The sequence below is a fragment of the Electrona antarctica genome, assembly GCF_951216825.1.
Source record: "Electrona antarctica genome assembly, chromosome: 18".
Classification (NCBI taxonomy): domain Eukaryota; kingdom Metazoa; phylum Chordata; class Actinopteri; order Myctophiformes; family Myctophidae; genus Electrona; species Electrona antarctica.
The window spans coordinates 43,223,291-43,244,043 of NC_136799.1; the positions used below are offsets into that span (position 1 = coordinate 43,223,291).

Consider the following 20,753-nt stretch of genomic DNA (forward strand, 5'->3'; position numbering starts at 1 on the left):
GGGTTGACATGCAGTAAAGGCCGTCGGGATCGGGAGTCGAACCCGCGGCACACTGCTAGCCTTATTGGACTACTAACTGGCCAAGGTGCCTGGACCGCTGAGCCACGGCCCAGGCCAATCAACTGTCTGTTTAGTCGACAAAAAGTTGAAATACAGTTAAACATTTTATTTGTGCGGGCTAAAACTATAGACTAAAAACACTGAAACATTTCAGATGAGTAAAATGTGACTAAAGCTAATGAATTCTATTCAAAAGACTAGGACTAAAACAAATTCAAAATGTGCGGTCAAAAAACACTGGCACACAGGGGCATTAAGACGATTATACAATCGATTATACAAATTCCTTCTGAATCAGGGTTTCTCAAATTTAACTCTGAGAGTGTACACATGGAATCAAATGCACCCGTTGGGGTCAATTTGGTTCTGTGTGAAGTTGCCTAGGGTATAGGTACCCTCAAAAAAATCATGCAGTAATCCGTTACATCACTTTTTATGCTTTTTATGGTGGTTGGTAACAGTGTTGTTTTTGGCAGCAAATTTCTATTTTAGTTTTAGTTATAGGTCGACTAAATATCATAAGATTTAGTCGACTAAAATGTGTTATGGCGGGCCTTGATGCCGTCGTAATGGCTGATTTTATACTTGCTGAAAATTGCCGATCTACAAGCTGAGCTTGTAGATCTGGTATTTTCAGCATGCAACCAAGTGTAAAATGACTTGTGTCTTTTACTTATCTCTTGTCCACTAGTCCCTTCCTAACAGTTTAGTCTAGTTTGTATCCGTTGACAAAATTGTGAACATAATCATAGCTTAGTTTCCATGTAGTTTGTCAGTGAAAAAAAAGGTAGTCGACGAACATTTCTCATCTTGGTTTTAGTCGACAAAAACAACAGCACTGGTTGGTTAAAACGGTATAGTACCTGAGAAGAAGTTCTTCTGGGCGTAGATGAAGTGGTACGTGGCTTTGTACACCTCGATCTCGCACTGCCACGACTGAGGCATGTTCCACACCCTGGGATAGCTGGCGATCACGTGGAACTGAAATGCACACACATACACACACAAAACATGCCATCGGTGTTTCCCCTCATCTATCTTTAGTATAATCTAGTATATCTACGTCGCTGGACGTCTGTAATCTACTATATAATGTGCCACGTCTCTGCGTACGTGTGTGTGCGTGCGTGCGTACGTGTGTGTGTATGGTTGTAATGCACGTTAACTCGAGAGCAGTTTGGCCCAACGACTTTCACATTCGACACACGCGCTACACACCCCCACGGGGAGTGCAGTGCCAGGTATCGCGTCGGTCGGACCCACGGTTCTCCAGAACCACCACAAAAGGCTATGGTCAGGCTCTGCCAGTGGGCCTAATGAGGCCAACTCCTTTCACCTGGGCCAGGCTCTGCCAGTGGGCCTAATGAGGCCAACTCCTTTCACCTGTGCAATTTCCACTCCTCTGCCTCAGCCAATTGAGGCTCAACCAATCAGGCTCTGCCAGTGGGCCGAATTGATTGCCAAGTACACTTTTCAGTTTGCAGTCTTCACACACACAGGCACATACACAGATCTCCATGTGGGACACTGGCTGACAGTTAAAACGGGTGCCATGACAACGTATATCATTAGGTTCCCAAGTAGGCCGGTGGCCGACTGCGACGGGCTCGTACGTACGTAGGTCTAGTCCAGGTTTAGTCCAGGTTAACTCGAGAAATGTTCGTATTTCAAAGGCATTTTTCGTCAAAGATTTAGTCAACAAAGTAAAGCACTGCGTGCGTGCGTGTGTGCGTGCGTGCGTGCGTGCGTGTGTGCGTACGTACAGCCAACATCTCGGCCTCCAGCAGGGTCCTGTACTGCATGCTACTGGTGGTGTCCACATGCAGCAGTTGTCCTTTAATGTTGGTACAATAACCTGTAGGACAGAACACGGGAACACAGAATGATCAGTACACACCTATAGCCTCGGATCAATATACCAATTTCGGGGTTTTCTGATCCGTTCGGGAGCGGAAATAACTTTACGGCACTTAGTTGGAGTCCTCAGGCGAGCAGGACCAACGGCCGGAACCAAGGGTATTACCCCCAAATAATTCCCCCACGATCAATCAAGGGCATCAGGGCAGTGTCTGCTAATTTGCCAAAGGCCTAAATTGTATCATAACGTCTAGCCAATAAAACCTTTGATGCCGATGTAGATTTAGCGAATAGGAATAAATTGTTTGGAATTATCCATCTTTTATTTCAACTCGTAGCGACTGGCGGGACTAAACTAGTCGATGTACTCGATTCAGCATTTAACTCACTCGCGCCCAGGACGTTTTTTTTTTTCTCCACTAGACCAGGACGTTTTTTTTTTTTCCCACTAGACCAGGACGTTTTTTTTTTTTCCCACTAGACCAGTGGTTCCCAAACTGTTTCATGTCAAGGATCCCCAAATTGACTTTAATTAGCCCGCAGACCCCCATATAAGAGACGATTTTTACGTCTCTAGCAGCGACTCAACCCGTTTAATTTCAAGGACCCCCAGTTTGACATGCATTAGTCTACAGACCCCCATTTAATGGCATTTCTATCCCTGGGACACCAATTTATATTGTAAAATCAATGTTCATTTAACTCTGAGAGTGTACAAATTGAACCAAATGGACCCCGTTTGGAATGGGATCAACATATCTGCCTGGGTGACAGCAGACTGCTGGGCGAGCGCTGGCGCTTTGGCATGGGGGTCAAGATCTTAATTTCCGAGCCCGTTAACCCATTTTGATTTGAGATCAGATTCAAAAAATGTCTTCTACATCCTGACAGTTTTCTGAAAAAGCTATGTTTCTATGTCAGTCGTTCTTCGATTTAAAAAAAATAGCAGACCTACAAGCTCGTAGCTTGTAGATCTGCTATTTTTCAATAGCTAAAGCATAACATAATGCTAATACCAAAAGGGGTTCCCACCCAAAATGGGTTAAGAACTTTAGTTTTCGCCGGCTGCGGCTGCACTAATAACTTTGGGGCAGGCCCGTCTAGAGTTTAAATGGACAGGTATCAGTCAAAAGGGAGACATCGAAGAGTAAGGATGGATGGGGAACAGGTCAGCTCCATATATGGAGATCTAAGGGTTTGAGGTCAGATGTAGAGTTGCTGGCCAATATTGATGACATCAGGGATCTCCATATATAGGCTTAACTGCGACAGCAGGTCACTTTTACAATATATCCATCCCTGATGATGTCACGTGATGTCACAATGACCTGGGCACCATATATGGGGGCTGATGTCACGATGACCTGGGGGGCTTGCCTGGGGTGACCAACCAACCAACCAACAAACACACCCACACACACCGACGGGAAATGCTAGATTCCATAGTTAACTGCGACCTGCGGACGCAAAAAAAACACACTTCTAATCGGAATAAATCAATAATTAGCAGCGTACCACTCTGTCCTACAGTCATTGGGATGTTGACCTCCAGGTAGGAACCTGCCCCAACATTCACATGGATGGCATTGGTTTCCTAGAGAGAGAGAGAGAGAGAGAGAGAGAGAGAGGTGAAAATCTACAGTTGATTTAGTCGACTAAAATGTATTTTGGCGGGCCTTGATGCCGTCGCAATGGCTGATTTTACACTTGCTGAGAATAGCCGATCGCTGCGACGCGTTGTGTGCTTATAGATCTGCTATTTTCAGCATGCAACCAAGTGTAACATGACTTATGCTGGATCTCTCGTCCACCAGTCCCTCCTAGCATTTACAACACGAGCAGAAGGGGACAGACAACGATTGACATGGTGGGGGGGGACAAGTTACAACACGAGCAGAAGGGGACAGACAACGATTGACATGGTGGGGGGGGGGGACAAGTTACAACACGAGCAGAAGGGGACAGACAACGATTGACATGGTGGGGGGGGACAAGTTACAACACGAGCAGAAGGGGACAGACAACGATTGACATGGTGGGGGGGGGGACAAGTTACAACACGAGCAGAAGGGGACAGACAACGATTGACATGGTGGGGGGGGACAAGTTACAACACGAGCAGAAGGGGACAGACAACGATTGACATGGTGGGGGGGGGGGGACAAGTTACAACACGAGCAGAAGGGGACAGACAACGATTGACATGGTGGGGGGGGGGGACAAGTTACAACACGAGCAGAAGGGGACAGACAACGATTGACATGGTGGGGGGGGACAAGTTACAACACGAGCAGAAGGGGACAGACAACGATTGACATGGTGGGGGGGGGGGACAAGTTACAACACGAGCAGAAGGGGACAGACAACGATTGACATGGTGGGGGGGGGGGACAAGTTACAACACGAGCAGAAGGGGACAGACAACGATTGACATGGTGGGGGGGGGGGACAAGTTACAACACGAGCAGAAGGGGACAGACAACGATTGACATGGTGGGGGGGGACAAGTTACAACACGAGCAGAAGGGGACAGACAACGATTGACATGGTGGGGGGGGGGACAAGTTACAACACGAGCAGAAGGGGACAGACAACGATTGACATGGTGGGGGGGGGGGGACAAGTTACAACACGAGCAGAAGGGGACAGACAACGATTGACATGGTGGGGGGGGGGGACAAGTTACAACACGAGCAGAAGGGGACAGACAACGATTGACATGGTGGGGGGGGGGACAAGTTACAACACGAGCAGAAGGGGACAGACAACGATTGACATGGTGGGGGGGGGACAAGTTACAACACGAGCAGAAAGGGACAGACAACGATTGACATGGTGGGGGGGGACAAGTTACAACACGAGCAGAAGGGGACAGACAACGATTGACATGGTGGGGGGGGACAAGTTACAACACGAGCAGAAGGGGACAGACAACGATTGACATGGTGGGGGGGGGGGACAAGTTACAACACGAGCAGAAGGGGACAGACAACGATTGACATGGTGGGGGGGGGGGGGACAAGTTACAACACGAGCAGAAAGGGACAGACAACGATTGACATGGTGGGGGGGGGGGGACAAGTTACAACACGAGCAGAAGGGGACAGACAACGATTGACATGGTGGGGGGGGGACAAGTTACAACACGAGCAGAAGGGGACAGACAACGATTGACATGGTGGGGGGGGGACAAGTTACAACACGAGCAGAAGGGGACAGACAACGATTGACATGGTGGGGGGGGACAAGTTACAACACGAGCAGAAGGGGACAGACAACGATTGACATGGTGGGGGGGGGACAAGTTACAACACGAGCAGAAGGGGACAGACAACGATTGACATGGTGGGGGGGGACAAGTTACAACACGAGCAGAAGGGGACAGACAACGATTGACATGGTGGGGGGGGACAAGTTACAACACGAGCAGAAGGGGACAGACAACGATTGACATGGTGGGGGGGGACAAGTTACAACACGAGCAGAAGGGGACAGACAACGATTGACATGGTGGGGGGGGGGACAAGTTACAACACGAGCAGAAGGGGACAGACAACGATTGACATGGTGGGGGGGGGGGACAAGTTACAACACGAGCAGAAGGGGACAGACAACGATTGACATGGTGGGGGGGGGGGGACAAGTTACAACACGAGCAGAAGGGGACAGACAACGATTGACATGGTGGGGGGGGGGGGACAAGTTACAACACGAGCAGAAAGGGACAGACAACGATTGACATGGTGGGGGGGGGGGACAAGTTACAACACGAGCAGAAGGGGACAGACAACGATTGACATGGTGGGGGGGGGGACAAGTTACAACACGAGCAGAAGGGGACAGACAACGATTGACATGGTGGGGGGGGACAAGTTACAACACGAGCAGAAGGGGACAGACAACGATTGACATGGTGGGGGGGGACAAGTTACAACACGAGCAGAAGGGGACAGTCAACGATTGACATGGTGGGGGGGGGGGACAAGTTACAACACGAGCAGAAAGGGACAGACAACGATTGACATGGTGGGGGGGGACAAGTTACAACACGAGCAGAAGGGGACAGACAACGATTGACATGGTGGGGGGGGGGGACAAGTTACAACACGAGCAGAAGGGGACAGACAACGATTGACATGGTGGGGGGGGGGGACAAGTTACAACACGAGCAGAAGGGGACAGACAACGATTGACATGGTGGGGGGGGGGGGACAAGTTACAACACGAGCAGAAGGGGACAGACAACGATTGACATGGTGGGGGGGGGGGACAAGTTACAACACGAGCAGAAGGGGACAGACAACGATTGACATGGTGGGGGGGGGACAAGTTACAACACGAGCAGAAGGGGACAGACAACGATTGACATGGTGGGGGGGGACAAGTTACAACACGAGCAGAAGGGGACAGACAACGATTGACATGGTGGGGGGGGGACAAGTTACAACACGAGCAGAAGGGGACAGACAGAGAATGACACGGTGGGGGGGGGGACAAGTTGGACAACACCAGGAGAAGTGGACAGACAGAGATTGACACGGTGGGGGGGGGGACAAGTTGGACAACACCAGGAGAAGTGGACAGACAGAGATTGACACGGTGGGGGGGGGACAAGTTGGACAACACCAGGAGAAGTGGACAGACAGAGATTGACACGGTGGGGGGGGGGACAAGTTGGACAACACCAGGAGAAGTGGACAGACAGAGATTGACACGGTGGGGGGGGGGACAAGTTGGACAACACCAGGAGAAGTGGACAGACAGAGATTGACACGGTGGGGGGGGGGACAAGTTGGACAACACCAGGAGAAGTGGACAGACAGAGATTGACACGGGGTGGGGGGGGGGACAGGACAGGACAGGACAACACCAGCAGAAGGGGACAGACGGGTACCCTGTTCTTGGTGAAGAGCAGGTCGATGGTGGCGTCCGTGATGATGTTCATGCGCAGCTCGAAGGCCAGGATCTGCCTGGGTTTCCCCGGCTCGGGTACGTCCGTCACCTTCATGGACTGGAAGTCCGCGGGAAGGAAGAACTTCCACAGGCAGTCCCTGGACGCACGCACGCAAACGACAATGTCAGCCGCGTTAAGCCCCATTGAGACCTGGAACGCATCCATGTCGCGTTTAACCACATTAACCATTAACCCATTTTGGGCGGGCCGGGAACCCCTTTTGGTGTTTTAAACATTATGTTATAATTTAGCTATTGAAAAATAGCAGATCTACAAGCTCATAGCGCGCCACCGAGTGGCGCGCTATGAACTTGTAGATCTGCTATTTTTGAAAAATCGTTAAAATGTGCCTCAAATCTTTCCGAAAATTGTCATGATTTACATCAGGCCTGAATGGGTTAAGCCCCATTGAAGGCCACTGAATAGCAGATCTGCAAGCTCGTATAACGTGGCACTCATTTTGATATCAATAATAAAGCTTATCTGACGGATCAATCCGCCAGGAGCGGAAGGTAAATACAATCCCTTATGGCGGAGTGTTCCGTCGCAAGCAACCGTTAAAAATGTTTGCTCTGAAAGAATATTATATTCAAAGATTTGCGCCACATTTTCACGATTTTTGAAAAATGGCAGATCTACAAGCTCGTAGCGTGGCACTCGGTGCCGCGCTACGAGCTTGTAGATCTTGTAGAGCTTGTAGATCTGCATCCACCCACCCATCCATCCACCCACCCATCCACAAGCTCGTAGCGCGCCACCGAGTGGCGCGCTACGAGCTTGTAGGTCTGCTATTTTTGAAAGATCGAAGAACGACTGACATAGAAACATACTGTAGCTTTTTCAGAAAACTGTCAGGATGTAGAAGACATTTTTAGAATCTGATCTCAGGTCAAAATGGGTTAATGGTGGCGCATTACCTCTGCCGGTCGGCCCACGGGCCGTAGTTGAAGTCGGTTCCTTTCCCGCAGACGATGTCCAGACCCCAGCAGGGGGGCAGGTCCTGCAGCTTGCCCCCCTCGCTACACGGATCCGCCTCCGCACTGTCCTGCTCCTCTGGCACCAAGCCTGTCCCCCACACACACACACACACACACACACACACCACACACACACACACACACACCTTACTGTACGTCCAATGCCCCTGTTGTCTGTATCTTAAACAGCTGCGCTCTCTCTCTCTCTGGCACTCAAATTTCCCCTTTGCGGGATCAATAAAAGAGTGTCTGTCTGTCTGTCTGTCTGTCTGTCTGTCTGTCTGTCTGTCTGTCTGTCTGTCTGGCCGGTCGTGTGGCACGTATGTCTGTCTGTCTGTATATTTGTTTGTGTGTCAGTCCGTATCCACCCATCCATCCACCCACCCACCCACCCACCCACCCATCCATCCATCCATCCATCCACCCACCCACCCACCCATCGATCCCTCCATCCATCCATCCATCCACCCATCCATCCATCCACCCATCCATCCACCCACCCACCCACCCACCCACCCACCCACCCACCCATCCATCCACCCACCCACCCACCCATCCATCCATCCACCCACCCACCCACCCATCCATCCATCCATCCACCCACCCATCGATCCCTCCATCCATCCATCCATCCACCTATCTATCCACCCACCCATCCATCCATCCACCCAGTGTATTTAGTCTTAGTTTTAGTCATCATAGATTCGTTTTTATTTCGTTTTAAAACACCAAAAGGGGTTCCCGCCCTTAACCCAAAATGGGTTAAGGCAACCGGCCGGTTCCACACGCTGCACAAGGTGCCCTTTTTTCCCCACTTGCCCCTCTAAATGTCTGTGCACGCTAGGGCTGACCTCGATTAGTCAAATAGTCGACTAATCGATCGGAACGGGTCTCAGTCGACTGACAACCTCTCAGTCGATGTTCACCAAAAAAAAAAAAAAAAAAAAACAGACGGGGCCACTCGGTGGCGCGCTATGAGCTTGTAGATCTGCTATTTTTAAATAGCTAAATTATAACAATGCTTAAAACACCAAAAGGGGTTCCCGCCCAAAATGGTTTAAGGTTATTGTAGCAGTCAATTTATATTGGGGGTCGGGAGGGGGCGGGGCGGGGGTCCCGAGACGTTGCCAAAGCATTTTCGGGGGTCCCCGGCCAAAAACGTTGAGAACCCCTGCCTTAGAGTATATATGAATAGAGACGGCACCGGATTTCTCCTCCCATCCACTTGCATTAAGTTGCTCAAAAGTGCATGATGCGATTTCACTCAGGAACAGAGTGCATTCCTGGGATGGATTGGACCAAACTCATGAACGCGCTGCGCCGTTGACTATCATTGCACGCGTTCACGTATGAAACAGCGGCGTTCACGTATGAAACAGCGGCGTTCACGTGTCATCATGAACGTGCGCAATGATAGCCAACGGACCAGCGCGTTCATGTGTTAGGCCCAGCGCTGCAATACCAAATTGGGCCACTATGTCCATTTCGCCTCAGGGTTTCCTCCGGGTGCCGTCTCTGTTCATATATACTCTAAGGTATAGTAGACGTATCAGAGTGAGGTGCGTGCGGTGGCTATACCTGGCTCATCCTGGTAGTAGTAGATGTCCACGTCGTTGGACTGCATGACCACAAAGCCCTCCCCCATCAGCCTGGGAGGCCTATACGGCAGAGAAGAACAAGCAACATTCATTTCACACTAGGGCATTAAGCAACTAGTCGACTAGTCGAATCGTCGACTAGTGAATCCACTAGTCGACCTTGTTGGTACTAGTTGACTAGAAGAGACGTTTTTTCCAAAAAATAGGTAGTTAAACAACTACTTTCCAAGAAATAGGTAGTTTAAACAACTAGTCGACTAGTAAACTAGGCAACTAGTAAAAATGACTAGAAGTGAATGCCCTATTTCACACCCCTGGTAATGCACCAGGGGTCATCATCATCGTCCATGTTGGCTTGTGGTGGACTTTTTTGTCAAAATGCCATTTTTGGTACTTTTGGTACCTTGCATTTGGGGAAATTACTTGACCGGGTGTGGTAGGGTTCAGAGTCCCATTTCAGAAGAGATGAGATGTATTTAGGACAATCTCCAAGCATGGCTTTATACAAGAACAGGTGCCAATGCAGTTCTCGTCTCCCTGTCAGGGAGGACCATCCAACCTTGGGGGGTTAACCCATTTTGACCTGAGATCAGATTCTAAAAAGGTCTTCTACATCCTGACAGTTTTCTGAAAAAGCTATGTTTCTATGTCAGTGGTTCTTCGATTTTTCAAAAATAGCAGACCTACAAGCTTGTAGATCTGCTATTTTTCAATAGCTAAAGCATAACATAATGCTAACACCAAAAGGGGTTCCCGCCCAGAATGGGTTAAGGGGGTCCTTGCAAATAAAACATTTGAGAACCACTAGTACTAGTTGTACTCCTAATGTGTCATAGAAATACAGTACATGTTCTGAAGAAAACCTGGAGACTTCAGAATTCAGTACCTCTGTTTGTACCTCTTTCTCTCCCAATCATGAGTTGCACGAGTTGTGTTTTGATTGTTTCATTCGCTGTTTCAGAGATACAAGGTTAGCCCTAATACACGATTCGGATAGTTTAATCCCGGCATTAAATCTGTTAAAGGACCACTTCACCACTTTTCAACATCTCTTCATATAATTGGTCCTCACTAATGTTCATGATAAAACACCACAATCTTTTCCTACTCAGTCTGTGTCTCATAGGAGGGCTTTGGGCAGTTCAGAAACCCGTCCACCAGTGACATCATCATTAGGAAGATTTGTTTTTAAACAAGATTTGTTTTAAAATATATTTAGATTTGTATTATCGTGAGAACTTTTGCATTGCAACTTTTCAGGAAAAGAAAGCCTGCCATTTCTATTAGCTTGGATTCACCATCGATGATGTCACTGGTGGACGGGTTTCTGAACTGCCCACACTAAGCCCTCCTATGAGACACAGACTGAGTAGGAAAAAATGGTGGTGTTTTATCATGAACATTAGTGAGGACCAATTATAGGAAGAGAAGTTGAAAAGTGGTGAAGTGGTTCTTTAATGGCTGGCTATATGTGACCAGATTTGACTGAGAGCCTGCCATCGCGCAAACTCCAGCTTTTCACCAGAGGAGAAAAACTTTTCCCCAAAATGAGTTAATAGTACAGGCAGACTCTTCACGTACTAGAGCATGTCTGAAATAAGTGTTAGGGCTGAAATATGAAATGAAATGTAAATATGAAATAAATGCTTAAACATGTAGCTAGGTGTAATGTTAGAGACCACAGAAGTGAACCTTTCAAGCCTGTTTCTCTGCAAGACATTACTCTATAAGCCATATCTCCAAAACCGGTGGGTCAAACTGAACAACCAATATGTCAATTTGAAGCTATGATTCCCTGAAAAAAAGAAATTTCAAAAAAGAAAAAAATGGCAGCCCCTCAGTCAAATTTAGTCACATATATTCGAGATGCTCCGATAATCGGCCAGCGTTCGGTGATCGGCCGATATTCACTCTAATCGGTAATCGGCATTTACCCCATCTATGATCAGCAATTTACCCTATCTGGAGAAACTGATCTTTTACACCATTTAAGTGGTATAAATGAATAACATGAATTTTTGCATTTTTGTGACAGGCCTAAACATTGTCCCCGTCCTCCCCACACACACAGGAACAGTTTTGACGTGGGTTTTGACATATAATCATTTTGGAAATATTAAAATGTGCAACATTTCACAGTATCGGTATCGGACCTATCGGTATCGGCCGATCATGAGAAAAACCAATCGGTGGTCGGTACCGGTCCCAAAAGACCTGATCGGAGCATCCCTAACGCATATCTAACCCATGTGGCCTTTTCGAGGGGTGGCTCTTACTCGTCGTTCTGCATGCCCACGTAGCGCGGGCTGGGCACCAGCATGACGCGCACGTTCTCCAGCGTGCCTTTGAGGATGTGCATGAACTGGTCCAGGTGGCTGGACGGCGGCTTGGTGGCGTACGTCAGGAAGGCGTCGTCGAAGTTCACGCACATCGTCTGGGGCAGGTGGTGGTTCCCGAACGCCAGGCGACCCTGTGGGGAGTGTGAGAACGTCCACGGTTATATATCGTTATAGTTAGTTACCAGTAATGCGCAGTATGCGTAATATTAGTGAATTCACTAATATCAATTAAACTCTGCAACATTTCTCTTAGCAAAATACAAGCACACCATTCCGGATGATTTGACTGAGAGCCTGCCGTCGCACAACCTCCAGCTTTTCACCAGAGGAGAAAAACTTTTTTTTTTTGTTTTATCCAAAATGAGTTAATAGCACAGGCAGACTCTTTAGATACTAGAGCATGTCTGAAATAAGTGTCAGAGCTGAAAACGACATGTAAATATGAAATAAATGCTTAAACATGTAGCTAGGTGTAATGTTAGAGACAGAAGTGAACCTTTCAAGCCTGTTTTCTCAACTCGCTGTTTCTCTGCAAGACATTACTCTATAAGCCATATCTCCAAAAACGGTGGGTCAAACTGAACAACCAATATGTCAATTTGAAGCTATGACTCCCTGCTTTCATCATATGACATGAAAAAACAAAAAATAAAAAAAATCCAATGGCAGTCCCTCAGTCAAATTTGGCCACATATATTCAAAGATTTGCTCCACATTTGCTCCCAAGCTCTAGGCACTTGGAGCCGCCTCACTCATAGATATATATATAAGAAAGCTAGATGGCTCACCCGCGCTCTGGCCAATGGAGAGCGACGTTGCTACGTGGCGGCCATCTTACTTCGGGGCAGCATAACATTGTGTCTATGGGGCATGTACTTTTAAATAACCATAACTTGCTCAATTTTCAACCGAACGGTTTGGTTTATTATAAACGTCAGAGACGTCCACATACTTATATGCTTTTATTACGACGTTCATATAAAAAACAAAATTAAGAAAATAAGCATCCCGAATCATAGCCACGTTGACAACGTTTGTAATAAACCAAATCCGTCAAGATTTGAGCGAGTTGTTTTTGTTTGAGCTGCCATACATACTGTAGCCCTGTTAACAGATTATACCAGGCTGCTCCACCAGGGGGCGCCGCCTCACTCACCGTGCTGATGTTGACTTTGATGACAGGGATGAGGGAACGCCAGGACGACGAAGGGTCCGGAGTCTCTGCTTTGATGTTCACGCTGCACAGGAGAACAAGCAATTTGATTGGTTGAGATGGTTTTTATTGACAATGTACAGAAAATACACATTATACATCACTATCAAAAGGATAAAGGCAAGAAAGCAAACTTGCTAGGGATGTTAATAGTTAATCGTTAATAGACTAATCGTCGAAGTTTGTCGATTAAACTTAACAGTTGGCACTCTTAATGCCATTCTAAATGCTTAACCCAATTTGGGCAGGAACCCCTTTTGGTGTTTTAAGCATTATGTCATGCTTTAGCTGTTGAAATAGCAGATCTACAAGCTCATAGCGCGGCACCGAGTGATGAACTTGTAGGGCTGCTATTTTTGGAAAATCGCAAAAATGCGGCACAAATCTTTGAATATATATTCTTTCAGAGCGAACATTTTTAACTCAAATCTTTGCTTCTGGGGGGTTCCTGGAGCAACATATTTTCAGATGGGGGTCGGCGGCCAATTACAGATAATTCTTGGGGTCCTTGACATGAAAATGTTTGAGAACGACTGACATAGGAACATGGGCTTTTCGAGAAAACTGTCAGGATTTAGAAGGTATTTGTAGAATCTCAGGTCGAATTGCGGAGAAGGAGAATTCCATACTAGAAGGCGTTCTTACCTTTATTTGTAGTCGTTACGTCCCCACCAAAGAGGTCCAGGTGTTTTTTGTGCAAAAGTGCATTATTGGTTATTTCCCCTACCATAAGCCCTCAATGGGGGTTGGGTTTTTGTGCTAATTCGCTTATTTCCATCGAAATAAGTAGTAAAGTGTGCCGCTTGGGATACCATTTAGTATTTACATTATGAAGAGAGGATATATACAAAAATAAAATTGTATTTGGATTTTTGAGCGATGGAAATAAGCAAATTAGCACAACACCCCATAGCCCCCTTAAATTCAATGCAATTCAATGCAATTGATTGAGGGTTTATGGTAGGGGAACTAGCCAACAATACGCTTTTGCACAAAATAACACCTGGACCTCTTTGGTGGGGACGCAACAACTACAAATAAAGGTAAGAAAGCCTTCTAGTATGGACTTCTCCTTTAATGCTCTAAAATGCACTTTAATAAAGTAATGTACTTTCATTTTTTATACTTTCATTTTTTTTCTACTACTACATTTCCGGGTTTGCGACTGCGCCGATCCAGTGGGATGCATTTTTATTTCATGACAAAAATAGTGCATTTTAGAGAGAAGATGGGGGTAACTGAGACACTTCCCAGCTTTGAGAATAGACTTTTACCACCAAGGTCTAGCAGGCTTTGTTTCGGTGAGTAGTTACAGTTGGAGGCCATCGATATTGTCCTTTTCTTTTTGCTGAGGTTTGCGTGATCTGCGCAAAAGGACAGTTAACCCATTTTGGGCGGGAACCCCTTTTGGTGTTTTAAACATTATGTTATAATTTAGCTATTGAAAAATAGCAGATCTACAAGCTCATAGCGCGCCACCGAGTGGCGCGCTACGAGCTTGTAGGTCTGCTATTTTTGAAAAATCGTGAAAATATTTATTTCAGAAAACTGGAGGATTTAGAAGGATTTTTTTAAATTTTGAGGTCAGGCCTAAATGGGTCAAATGATAAGGGACAATATCGGTGGCACCCAACTGTATAGAGAGCAGTGGAGGCACCAGTGAGAGAGACTCGCTGACGCACTGGACCAGGGCTAGTCCCTTCCTAACATTTTAGTCTAGTTTTTATTTGCTGACGAAATTGTCAATATATTTAGTCTTATAGTCATCATAGCTTAGTTTTCATATAGTTTCCATCAGTGTTGTTTTTTTCGTCGACTAAAACGAAAAACGAAAAATGTTCGTCGACTACCTTTTTCCACTGGCCAAAACTAAATGGAAACTACATGAAAACTAAGCTATGATGACTAAAACTAAGACTAAATATATTGACAATTTCGTCAACAAATAAAAACTAGACTAAAATGTTAGGAAGGGACTGGTGGACAAGAGATCCGGTATAAGTCATTTTACACTTGGTTGCATGCTGAAAATAGCCGATCGACAAGCTCACGACGCGTCGCAGTAGATCGGCTATTTTCAGCACTCGTTAAACAGTCATTACGCATTTTAGTCGACTAAATCAACTGTAGATTTAGTCGACTAAAATCCTATGATATTTAGTCGACTAAAACTAGACTAACACTAAGACACTCCAGGTGACTAAAATGTGACTAAAACTATTCAAGAGACTACGACTAAAAATAAAAATGTGCCGCCAAAAAATAACACTGGTTTTCCATTTAGTTTTTGTCGGTGAAAAAAAAGGTCGCCGACGTTCCAATTTTTGGAGCCCTGGCTCATGGACTAAAAACCAAAAAGAACTGAACCGGTTCCCAGTGGAAAAGGGGCCTCAGGGCGGGTCCTATACCGGGCCCTATACCTGTCCAGGGTCTTGTCTCGGTCTTCGCGGCCCTTCTCCTCGTCCCTCTTAGGGGAGGCCACGGTGGGCTCCAGGCCGAAGGTCTCCTGCAGTCGGGCGTACAGGTCCGTGCGGTTGTACTCGTGGAACTCGAAGCCGTTGATGGTCACATACAGCCTCGTCTCCGCCTTGGGGTCTGAGGAGGAGAGAGGTTGTCATTAACTCATTGCTGCTTCTCTCAACTCCCATTCAATATACTGTGTCCGGGTACTCGGGTAGGGCATGTGACGATTCACTCAACTCGCGATACGATTCGTATCACGATATGAGGTTCACGATACGATTTTTCACGATATTTTAAACAAAAAATAAATTTCCAGAAAAATTACAGTTTTCATTTTTAACCCATTCAGGCCTGACCTCGAAATTTAAAAAAAATCTTCTAAATCCTCCAGTTTTCTGAAATAAATATTTTCACAATTTTTCAAAAATAGCAGACCTACAAGCTCGTAGCGCGCCACTCGGTGGCGCGCTATGAGCTTGTAGATCTGCTATTTTTCAATAGCTAAATTATAACATAATGTTTAAAACACTAAAAGGGGTTCCCGCCCAAAATGGGTTAATATATATAATTTATCTTTTAGCTTTTTTCACATTTTGTATTTAGCTACATTGCAAAAGAAGTAGCATTACTTTTGACAGTGCAGAAACATAATTGCCTTAATGCCTTCCTTGATGAGCATCAACGACCATCATCACATGGGCACAGTCAGACACACACAGCTCCCCTCTACTACTGAAAGTGTATTCTACTACTGAAAAGTGTGTTTAATGACCACTAATAACCGACTGTGGTGGCTTGTGTCCTACAACCTAGGCATGGATGTGTGTGTGTGTGTGTGTGTGTGTGTGTGTGTGTGTGTGTGTGTGTGTGTGTGTGTGTAATGACAACTAATAACACATTCATAGCAAAACATTGCTTAAAGGAGAATTCCATGCTAGAAGGCTTTCTTACCTTTATTTGTAGTCGTTACGTCCCCACCAAAGAGGTCCAGGTGTTATTTTGTGCAAAAACTCCTTATTGGCTATTTCCCCTACCATAAGCCCTTAATGAATTGCATTGAATGGGAATTTAATGGGGATATGGGGTGTTGTGCTAATTCGCTTATTTCCATCGCTCAGAATTATTATTTTTTGTATATATCCTCTCTTCATAACAACACCCCATAGCCCCATTCAATTCCCATTCAATTCAATGCAATTCACCGAGGGCTTATGGTAGGGGAAATAGCCAATAAGGAGTTTTTGCACAAAAAAAACACCTGGACCTCCTTGATGGGGACGTAACAACTACAAATAAAGGTAAGAAAGGTCAGAAAGCCTTCTAGCATGGAATTCTCCTTTAAGCAGCAATATGCTTATGGTCTGCACTCTATGACATGGGGTCTGCTGGGGAAACTATTCTGCAAAATAGACCCCATGGCAAGTGATTTGGGATCAATAGAAGTAGGAAAATGATCACAATGTATATGTGATATAGTCCACTCCGAAGTTGTCCTTTAACATGCAGTTATCCGGGGTGGAACCAGTGACAATTAAAGTGCACTTCTGTCTTAGTATTTGTGTTCCCAAATTAAACATTCCCCCTCTACTCACCGTGCTGCTTCTGTTTGGGGTTGTACATTTTCCACCAACGAAAGATGAGGAAGCCATCCTGTATCCTAGGAGATAAGAGAAAGCTTTATTTGTACCCGGTGGGGGAACTGCGTAGATCATGAAACCAAGACGTATACTTTAAAACAGGCCTGAAAATCCACCTTTCAGCATGCCAAAGGCAGAGGAAATGATTACACCCCCCCCCCTTAGTCTAGTGACTACTAGGACATTAAGCAACTAGTTGACTATTCAACTAGTCGACTAGTTGACCCACAAGTTCATAGCGCGCCACCGATCTGCTATTTTTCAATAGCTAAAGTATGTATATACTTTAGCTATTGAAAAATAGCTAAACACCAAAAGGGGTTCCCACCCAAAATGGGTTAAAAGCTATAATATGACACAGATGCGTCCTCAGGTCTAAATGGGTTAATGCAATCTTAGATTAGAAGTCGTTTTTTCCCCCCCCTCCCCCACAAACGTGGCATTTGTCCACGTCCAAATTCGCCTGCTGTCCCACATGGTCTGGCTCAAAGCCCAAATGTGCCCAAATAATATGTGACGTAACCTGTAGGGCGGCTTATGGACTACTAGGTGGACAGGCGTGTGACAAGCATGCGCCATGCAGCTTATGTGACTTAAGTTACATTTCTCCAGAAGCCCTTGGGGAGAATGATGATGATTGCGAAAACGACGACTGTGCTTGTGGTAATCTAAAGATATTTTCAGATGAGTCTGAAAAGTCTGTCCGCGGATCAAATCCATATACAGGTACATTAATTTGGGTGACTTTTCAGGGGGCTTCAAAATCCTGGCAGTTTTCAGAAATACCTCATGTTTCTGTATCAGTGGTGCTCAATATTTCATGTCAAGGACGCCAAAAATGATATGTAATTTGCCTCCGCCCCCCCCCCCCCCCCACATCTGAAAATATGTTATTCCATGAACCTCCCCAGAAGCAAAGATTTGAGTTAAAATGTTCACTCTGTAATAATATATATTCAATGATTTGAGGCACATTTTCACGATTTTTCAAAAATAGCAGATACAAGCGGCACTCGGTAGAGCTTGTAGATCTGCTATTTTTCAACAGCTAAAGTATAACATAATGCTTTAAAACACCAAAAGGGGTTCCCGTCCAAAATGGGTTAAAAACCTGTACAAACAAACACAATTTTTTGGGACAAACAAATACAAATAAAAATGTTGTACGCTGCCCTTTTCTTCTTCTTTCTAATTATTTGTTCGGCCCCAAAAAAATGGTGTCTGTTGCTTACAGCTTACAGCTCTTTAAATAAATACTTTATAAAACGTCTCCAGCTGCCATACCAAAAATGGCCACACGATGGGGTCCTTAGCCCAGTGCCAGCCGTATTTGAAACACTAGCCCCAAATCCTAGCGGATGTTGACATCAGTTTGAACCGGACGTAAAAGTCGACCAGGTCACAGGAGTGGATCTGAGCCTTTCTATACTAGCGATCCGATTTGTCATCATAACTAAGTCAATCTAAGGTCTAATCAAGCGCCGAATATCGCATTTTTTTGCACATTACGATCCATAATGCACATAAAGGCCGCGCGTGTGTGCACGAGTGTGCACGCGTATTTTGGCCGTTTTTAGGTAAAGAAAATCGCCGTCCGTTAGCTACTTATTTAATTTCTTTCCCCTGGATTATGGGGAATAAAACAAATCTCGGGATGCCGGGCATGGCATCGATTGCAAAGGTAAACTAATCTCGGTTTCTCGGGCCCGGCACGGAAACAGTTAATTGGAAATTCTCTTCCGGCTGCGACTCTCTATAGCACCTTACACTAAGGTCATATTGTGGTACATACAGTACGTACATTATGTAAATCTTATCCCCCTAAGATTCAGTGTGTCACAAGAGTATAAATGTATACTTTATGTTAACCCAGGGGTTCTCAACCTTTTTGGCCGGGGACCCCCAAAAATGCTTTGGCAACGTCTCGGGACCCCCGTCCTCCCGACCCCCAATATAAATTGACTGCTACAATAACCTTAATAATAGAGACAATACACCATAAATAAATACTGAAACCATCATCATTAGGGCAGGTGTATGCATGTACTATGTGTACTATATGTAAACTCTTCATTTCCACTTCAGTTGCAAAAAAAATCAGTTGCAAAAAAAAAAAAAAAACAACTTTTTTTTTTTAATAATTTGGGGACGCCCCATAATAATTTGGCGACCCCTCGAGGGGTCGCGACCCACGGGTTGAGAACCCCTGTGTTAACCCACCTGAACCCCAGCATCCCCATTCAAGGGGGGGGGGGGGGGGGGGGGGGGGACATTCACCAAGAACAAAAGAGTATGCACATCACATCACTTTCCCACCAGGAAACGCCCCCCTCATCTAGACTGTGTGGCAAAACATTGAGAAGCATGGAGCGGTGCTGGGAGTTTGGAAGCGCTGGAAATCACTTCAACGCTCCTTCTATGTACCACGGCACATAATGCAGAAGGCAGCAGGACGTTGCGTTACTGAAAACGAGCGCTTCCAAACTTATAATCACCCGCACGGAAATTGTATTGACAGAAAGTAGCTCATAACGTGACTATGGTGGATTTTTTTATGAAACAAAGACTTTGCAGATAGAAAGAGGATCATTCTATATTTCCGTTCAGCTGCAATGTTGGCGAGTTCAGCGTCGTTTAATACAGCGGTTCCCAAAGTGGGGTCCGCGGACCCCTAGGGGTACGCGACGCATAGCCAGAGGGTACCCGAAATAATTCCCCCCCAATCTACGTGGTCATTTCTGCCAAGTTGCGCAATAAACATATTTTTTGTGTTCATTGTGTTTCTCCCATGTTTGCTTTGGGCCAATAGCTGACATGATTACTAAAACTACAACATCAGTCAACCTGTCGTGACCGCAAACAGTAACAGCAGGACGCATGCTGCAGAAACAACAAAAAGACTCAGGACACTTGAAAGGTTTCTGCGGCCGCTTCAGATGAGGGGGTACCTGGAAAAATGTCTACCCCAAAAGGGGTACCTGGTCCAAAAAAGTTTGGGAACCCCTGGTTTAATACAATCAGATAGGACATTCTATTTGGATCTGTCAAGGCCAGATTTGTTTTATTTATTATTTTGCTTTTTCTTTTATGTTGGCACTCAGAAGGCGTTCCCATACACAGTAGCTTTGAGATACTTGGGAGACTTGGAGTAGATCAAAAAGGACTGCACCAAGTACAGTACCACTCATGTTTTACTGAGGAAAGAGGGTCTACGTGGTTGAACTGAGGTGATGTTGACATTATCAAAGTATTGCACGACAACAACTGTCCGTCGACTACCTTTTTCCGCTGACGAAAACTAAATGGAAACTAAATGAAAACTAAGCTATGATGACTAAAACTAAGACATACTAAGACATACTGACAAATAAAAACTAGACAAAAATGTCAGGAAGGGACTAGTGTACAAGAGATCAGAAGTCATTTTACACTTGGTTGCATGCTGAAAATAGCAGATCTACAAGTTACAGTCACAGTGCGACGCGTTGTGAGCTTGTAGATCGGCTATTTTCAGCAAGTGTAAAAACAGTCATTACAACAGCATCAAGGCCCGCCAAAATACATTTTAGTCGACTAAATCAACTGTAGATTTAGTCGACTAAAACTAGACTAACCCTAACACATTCCAGGTGACTAAAATGTGACTAAAACTAAA

At 45.7% G+C, this 20,753-nt stretch overlaps 1 protein-coding gene across 1 annotated transcript in view; it reads right to left on the reverse strand.

Annotated features, from left to right (window-relative positions):
• Positions 1-20,753, reverse strand: part of kiaa1109 (KIAA1109) — a 196,760-nt gene that overhangs the window by 165,724 nt on the left and 10,283 nt on the right. The window contains 10 exon segments of the mRNA XM_079528812.1: positions 924-1,041; positions 1,824-1,915; positions 3,433-3,511; positions 6,812-6,968; positions 7,789-7,936; positions 9,427-9,506; positions 11,723-11,916; positions 12,942-13,023; positions 15,419-15,593; positions 17,054-17,118. Of these exon segments, the coding sequence (XP_079384938.1) occupies positions 924-1,041; positions 1,824-1,915; positions 3,433-3,511; positions 6,812-6,968; positions 7,789-7,936; positions 9,427-9,506; positions 11,723-11,916; positions 12,942-13,023; positions 15,419-15,593; positions 17,054-17,118 (1,190 nt within the window).